Source organism: Enhydra lutris, unplaced genomic scaffold (genome assembly GCF_002288905.1).
Source record: "Enhydra lutris kenyoni isolate GAN:26980312 unplaced genomic scaffold, ASM228890v2 scaffoldscaffold27, whole genome shotgun sequence".
NCBI classification, from domain to species: domain Eukaryota; kingdom Metazoa; phylum Chordata; class Mammalia; order Carnivora; family Mustelidae; genus Enhydra; species Enhydra lutris.
In genome coordinates, this window is record NW_019154111.1 from 2,452,000 (window position 1) to 2,459,472 (window position 7,473).

General features: G+C 40.6%; 1 protein-coding gene across 1 annotated transcript in view; it reads right to left on the reverse strand.

Annotated features, from left to right (window-relative positions):
• Nucleotides 1-393: 393 nt before the first annotated feature.
• LOC111151996 (maltase-glucoamylase) overlaps nucleotides 394-7,473 on the reverse strand; it is a 72,765-nt gene continuing 65,685 nt past the window's right edge. Inside the window, exons 43-47 of the mRNA XM_022510248.1 lie at nucleotides 5,934-6,058; nucleotides 4,781-4,869; nucleotides 3,271-3,320; nucleotides 2,503-2,673; nucleotides 394-553 (exon numbers count right to left, since the gene is read on the reverse strand). Of these exons, the coding sequence (XP_022365956.1) occupies nucleotides 473-553; nucleotides 2,503-2,673; nucleotides 3,271-3,320; nucleotides 4,781-4,869; nucleotides 5,934-6,058 (516 nt within the window). The 3' untranslated portion in view covers nucleotides 394-472. The remainder of the gene's footprint in view (nucleotides 554-2,502; nucleotides 2,674-3,270; nucleotides 3,321-4,780; nucleotides 4,870-5,933; nucleotides 6,059-7,473) is intronic.

The window sequence follows — 7,473 nt, forward strand, 5'->3', positions numbered from 1 at the left end:
CTTTCTTTCCTCTCGTATCATGCTCTCAGCCAATTGCTCCCCTCTCCCTATAAACAACTAGCAGATGTTCTTTCTGCATACTTTCTTGAGGCATTAGTCAACCCCAGGACCTGGAACTGTGCTGGCAAGCTTTATCTTGTGTATTTAGCAAGAGTGGAGCCCATCCCTGATCTCACACACACACACACACACACACACACACACACACACACCTTCATCATGGACCCAGTTCATCCTCAGTAGATATTGTATGATGAGCCATCAGTATCATGTTTATCAACAGGAAGACAACCCATAGACTTCCCACACTTCCCTATGGCCTATACCACAGGGCTAAGACACAGACAAAATATATAACAAAATTAATAAAATACTTTACCCATACTAAGCATGAACCAATTAAGAACACACAATAATTTTATGAGCATGAAATATAAGTAGTTCCAAAGCTGTTCTTAATTAAGATCTTGTTCTAAAAATTCAGAGTGCTCCACGTCAGTGAAATGAAATTATGGAGGCTGATGTCTCTGGTGGTCACATCAATGCTTAACACCTGTTGGGAACCAAAGGAAAAGGAGTGGGCATCTGATAATTGAAATTCCCTGCATTCGAATGAATCAGATACAAGCCAACAGTCCACATGCCCTCTGCTACTTTCACAATTCATTGCTTAGCTGTCAGGCAGCCCTCAGGTGAGGAGGCTATTTCTTGATTCCTTAAAGTACAAACTTGTTCAGTAATAGGGAGAAGACAATAGGCCCTAAACTATGCAATTGCAATCCCTGCAGAAAAACAACTGCCCTGAAAATTGGAGACGTCTTTATTTCCATTCCCCAGAACCCTCCTTGGATTTCCTCCTTTTCCTATTCCCCCATAGTTACTTGGTGATTGCCCAGTGAAAGTCCAACAGGTCAACTTTTTTTCTAGGTAAATGCTTTCCATAAAGCGTCACTGCGGGTGCCGTCAGTAGCTAGTATGACAGTCCAGGAGTGGGTCAGCAACAAAAGTGGGCAAGTTCCTTTATGAGACCTTGGCAACGTTGGGGAAGTTGGTTGACAAGAAAGCCACAAATATGAGGAAATGAGTTAAAAATACAAAACTGAAGGAAAACTTTTGTTTCAGGCCTTCTAATCAGGAAGGATTATGAAAGAAAACCAGTCCAGGAAAAAGCAAGAAGCAAGCACACCCAGAAAGATCTATTTACCATAAGGATAGATGTTGGAAACACTATACTGCATTGATCCCAAGGTACAGATTTTCCACAATTTTAACATTCATGAAATCAGAATGTGTTTTGCAGTTAACAGCCTTAGAATTACTGTGAGCTAAGCAGCATTCATGATACTTGGTATTGTCTGTGCATGCATGAACTTCATAGCTATTATTGGTGTTATGACTAGGTGCACTACAAACCACTTAGGCATTATTTTAGGAAAGAATAGGAAACCTGGCTTATAGTAAGATCAGGAAATTACTTGGATTAAGACTTGTATAAAGCATATGCTTTGTCTGGAGAAAATCCCACAGATGCTAGTGAAAGAATTTTTATGAAATGATGTATCACCAATGCCTCTGATAGCACAGAGGAAACTCCTTAACCCATTCATACCACATATTTTTCTTTTAAATAATAGTAAATAAAATAATTTATAATATTTACATAAAAATTTGTATAATAAGATTCTGTGATACTAACTGGTTAAGGCATTTCTTTTTTTAAAAAATATTTTATTTATCTATGAGAGAGAGAGAGAGAGAGCACAAGCAGGGGGAAGGGGAGAGGGAGGGGGAGAAGCAGACTCCATTCTGAGCAGGGAGTCCAACATGTGGCCCAGGACCCTGGGATCATAACTTGAGCAGACACTTAACCCACTGAACCACCCAGGTGCACCAGGTTAAGGCATTTCTAGTATTCCTTTACATGCAGAGTCTACCTCATCTAAATTACTTTGATGAAGATTTATCAATGTTCATGTGTCTCTACCTAATAGTTTCCTCTATATTATCTCTAACATTAAAATGATAAAAATCTTTGTTTAAAGAAAACTTGCAGAAGTATTTGCAAAAGTATTTGTTTAAAGTATAAATTTTAAATGATACAAAAGCATTGTGTCATACTCTGTAGTCCTTTTTTTCCTTCTTCATGGCACATGAAATTATGGAGCATCTTTAACTGATGGTGTCTTATATTTGATGGAATATGGCAGTTCAAGCTGTTTGGAAAGTACATTTCTGAAGTGAGGTGAAGGAGTAAAGACAAAGTTTTACATAAATTTGCAGACAAGAAAACATATATGCAAAACAAGGATCCAGACCCTCAATTCCAAATGATAAGTTGGGAATTTTCCCTTCATCTCCAGGCTGTACACTGTTGGCACACTGAACACAGAGAGCTTCCTAAAGGGCTCTATAGAAAAGCCTGTCATTTGGAAGAGAGGTGGGCAGGAACTACTCTGGGACTGGACTGGAATATACCATTAGGACTTTTCACTGGTCACAAACCTGTGTCACGGAGTCATAATTGAAGGTGGGCGTTATCACCATGCCGCTCATAGAGATGCTGACACTGGAAATGGAAATACTGCCCACTCCCCAGATCTCAACGTAGCCCAGTTTCAAAGGGTTTGAATCAGTGATGTATTTGTTGAAAATTATATGACTCTGCATCATATTCTGTTAATTAAAGATAAAAAGAAACCAGAGGGGGGGAAAAAACAAAATTCATTTAAATTTTCTCAGTGTTTTTTAGAAACAAATGCAGATCATGAAATAAGACAACATGAAAGCCACTATCTTGTGTCCTTGGATAATGCAGATCATGACTTCAGCCCTCTATCTCCCACTTCCAACCATCATGCAACTTTGCATTGGCTAAGTACTCACAGTGTCTCTAGATTTGCCCTGAACTCTAAGAAGACAAAGAGTCTAAGCTATCAGCAACCTTCTGTTCTACATGTAGAGAAGTCACAATACATGCAAACCATTGCAGGGCAACATAGGAACAAGGGTTAAATAACATAGAAACAATAGCTCTGTCTGTGCCTTGCTGAACTGGAAGAAGTTACTGATGAAATATGAATAGGTTTCATCACAGAAAACTCCCCAAGAACATACTAAATTTCCATCTGAATTTCAGAGGAAGGAAAGGATGCAAATAAACAAGAGGAGCAGAGAGGAGATTCTAGGCAGTACTTTATGTCCTTATGATATCTGGCATCCAATTAAGCCAACAGAACTCTTTTTTCCCTTCATGGTATCAGGCATACTCACCTGACTGACAGAAAAGTTGGCCAGGTAATAGAGTCCTTTTCCATAGGTATCTGCAAATAAGCAACAAGGTAAGCATGTTCTCAAATTCCAATTGCTTACTTGTTGAGAAAGTGGGGGTGATTTTTGTTCTTCATTTTACTTTTCTTCTTTACAGAGTTTTGTGAGATCAGTCAGACTTTTCCCCCAAACTCCATTTACACAAAATGTTTGAAATAAGCATGTACAGATGCATCTGTCTAACAGGGTCACCTCATAGAATGCAGTTTCCTGACACCACTCTTAATCCGCTTCTCTTTCTCATGGTCTACCATTCTCAACATCTTCCTAGTCACCTCAGAATTTCTCGATTCCTACTGCTAGAGGCACATTAATGTGTGCATATGTGCATGTACACCCCCATCACGAACATCAACACTGTTGATGGTCAGCTTATTTTGGTCAGCTTATTTTGAGAGGTATGGGGTAATTTTTTTTTAATTTATTTATTTGACAGACAGAGATCACAAGTAGGCAGAGAGGCAGGCAGAGAGAGAGGAGGAAGCAGGCTCCCCGCCGAGCAGAGAGCCCGATGTGGGGCTCAATCCCAGGACCTGGGATCATGACCCGAGCTGAAGGCAGAGGCTTTAACCCACTGAGCCACCCAGGTGCCCCGATATGGGGTAATTTTTTAAACACAATCTCTGGAGACCAAGAAAAACCATAGAGAAGACTTCTTTGTCCTTTATCCTTAATGTACGCCATAGGTTTGGGGAGAATATGAAGCTCGGCATGTCTAGCACAGGCATCCGCACCCTACCTCCTACTTTTGGGGCTTGGTCACTCCTCCCCATATTCTATCTCTCACTCATTTGCTTACCACTCAATCAGAGGGCATTGGCTATCCTCTAGAGCTGTGCCTTCCAAGATAGCAGCCACTGGCAGTATGTATCTATTTAAATTACAATTAATTACAATTAAATAAAATTAAAAATTCAGTTCCTGGGATGCACTTGTCCCATTTCAAGCATGCAATGCCATCTATGCCAATGGCTACCATATTGGGCAAACAGATACAATCTATTTCCATTACTGTACTGGACAGCATTGGCTTAGACGTAGCTATGGAATGTAAGCCTTCCTCCCAAGAGTTTACTAGTTCCTATAAACTCCTAGTGGAAAATCACCCCAAATAAATAGCACAGCTGATAAAGGTACTGCCTTTCTTGTTGGGACAGTAAACCATGAAATTAGGGAATGTGCCTATGAACATAAACCATATGGTAGCAGATTCCCATTGGCTTCCATGCTGTGGTCTCACACAGAGAATTAGGAAAGTTGGGTAATGGCAACAGATTCAGAGCTACACTTCATTTACATGAGGCATAAGGATCATATACAATAGGTATTGTACACTTGAAATAACAAATGGCTATGTTTAAGAATGCAAAACTATTTTGATGTGGCAAAGATATAAAGCAGGCCTGTCCCCTAGTCAGTGGTATTGACACGAATCCAAGGCAACCCTACTTACCAATGCTTTCCCCATCATCCCAGAAGAGCCAGCCTTTAGCAGTCCCCTCATCATCCAAGGCAACCTTGAAGCCTATGAATTTCTGACGGCTGCAGTGAGGTAGGAAAGAGTCATTAGCTAAAAACAAAACCACTACCACAAACCAAGGGTTTTCATAGAAATATAAGGGAAGTGCTTCATGGTATAAAGACTGGGTATTAGGATTCAAGAGACTTGATATCTAGTACTAGCTCTGTCTTCAGTGGCTGTATGATTTCATGTCAGGAATGAATGACCGAATGAATGAATGAATGAATGTATTTTCCTTTAAGGCTCTACAATCCTATAAGTGCTCTAAAAGTACCACACTAAACTACAAGCAAACTCACTGGTTCTGTGAGAAAAATCCTGATGTGATATTTCTTTTTTCATGAACCAATTTCCTAAGCACATGTTCAGTGAGCTGTTTATAAATGTCTTAAGTTATTCAGTTTTTAAATGATTTTTTTTAATCAAATGGCTATGGCTCTAAGAATTTTAGTTTGACATCAGACAGACATGGATTTTAGTCCCTGCTGAACTACTTACTAACTGTGTGACCACTTGAAGCCTCTCTTTGCTCATCTGTGAAATGGGGATGATAGTATTTACATCACAAATTTTTTTGTTAAGAAAAATAAATAATTTCCAAGTAGAAACCTCCATATTAGTATAGTTCTAGGCACAGAGCAAGCATTCACTTGATGTTAGCTATTATTAATTATTGTATAAACTCAGGTCTAGAATTCTAAAATCCTGTATGTGAGTAATCTCAGCCTCAATCTTCAGTTGCAGTGTGGTTTACACAATTTCTCAGCCATAGTTTTCTTAGCAGAGTCAATTAAGATCCAGAGTCTTCTAAAACTAGTATGAATCAGGTTGCTCCTTGTTTAACTTCCATTTCAAGTATGAACAATTAGATCTATCATATCATCTCACCCACTTAAATCCAAAATAGTTATTAATAATTATTCAAAGAGTATAGAGTCAAGGTTAAAACATGAACAAACCAACAAACAAAAATCTATAGTAAAATTCTTTTGGGGTCTGATGGTACTGCTTACAAATTGGTGGGCTTCACCAGGATCTGAGCTAACTGGCAGGTAAAAGAGAAGCTCTGTCCCTTGTCATTCACCTTAAGTGCGTGTTCTGTGCAGGCTCTTGCCAGGGCAGGATGTAGCCCCCACGAACGTGAAGATTAATGTGGTCAAGAGGGGCCTCCAAGGACTTCCACTCTCCCCTTGCTCCAATGTCCCTACCCTGTGGGCCAAAAGAAGGTAAGACAGGCTGAGAACACACCTCACTGAACAACACCTTTACCAGACACCTCGTTCACTCTTCTGGACTTGGTGCCCGTCCGTGACCCTTCAGCACACAGCTTAGTATGCATCTCCACTCACTCAGTGGCTGTGTGGACTCTCACGTTGTTGCTGCAACATCATGTCAGCACCCCTTGTGTTGTGGGGTTTTTACTGTACAAACTCCATGAGACCGCAGTGTGCGTCTCAGCCTACCCTCATTCTACATTCTGTTTCTGTGTCAGAGAGCAGTGCTGGAGGAGGCTGAGCAAGCCTTTTACTTATTTCTTGTTGCCTCCTGATATACACTCTCCAATGGCATTTCCAGACCTTTCACTTTGTCTCTGCTCCATCTCCTCTCGCTGCCTCCACCCCCACCAACCCTCACCAACTTCACTAAAGCCTTGACTCCTACTTGACAGAAAGAATTAAAATGAGCTGACTTCCTTTACAAATCCCTATCTGTAACTCACTACAGCTTCCTCTCTGTTTAACATCTTTTTCTTGCTCCTGTGTGGCAGAAGTCCTCTCTCACCCAGAGCCATAAAGCTCAGTTTCCATGAAACCGGCCTTCCACATTTCTTCAGCCTAAGGCAGGGCTTCCCAGCCCTAGCACTATGGACATCTGGGGCCAGAAAATTTTTTGTCTTGGGGAGATGTTTTGGGGGTGCTTACCCATGTCTATACCCTACATGCCAGGAGCACCTTCCCAACCTTGCCCACCACATATGACAAAAGGTCTCCAGATGTTGCCAAATGTCCCCTGATAGGCAAAATTCTCCCATTTGATAATTGCTACTTTAACGGGAAGGAGGTAAGCTATCATAATTTTCCTTTGCTTTGGTCCCTTATGTTCATCTTAGGTATATTCTGCCTGTACGGATCGTAGGGGTGGGTGGTCAGAAGGAAGCCCAGTGACGGGTGCCACACTCCCTGGAATGGACTCTGCTTCACCGGCCTGCCTTAGGACTCTAAAGTCTACAGGGTTTAATAAAAGGTCCAGCCCCACATCTCTGGGCTTCCTTGGTTTTCTCACTGATAGCGTGAGAAAATCTGATTATATGATCTCTAATGACATTTCACTCCATTATCTGATGAACATGACATTTCCTCCACTGATTATCCCACCTTCAGGTGAAACTCGACACATGTAAAACTGTCAAGTTATCTCTCTACCAAATTCCTTATTTCTCTCAATGGTATTTCCACTCTACTACATGTTACATAAATACACTGTGATTTTAATCTCATGATTTCATTTCTAATACTTGATTAATCACAAGCTTGTTTACTTTACTTTAAATAGTTTCTAACCAGCCCAGATTAATTTTTCTCCCTGAATTGGGAGTGTGATGCCTGGTGGCTAAACAAAGCAAA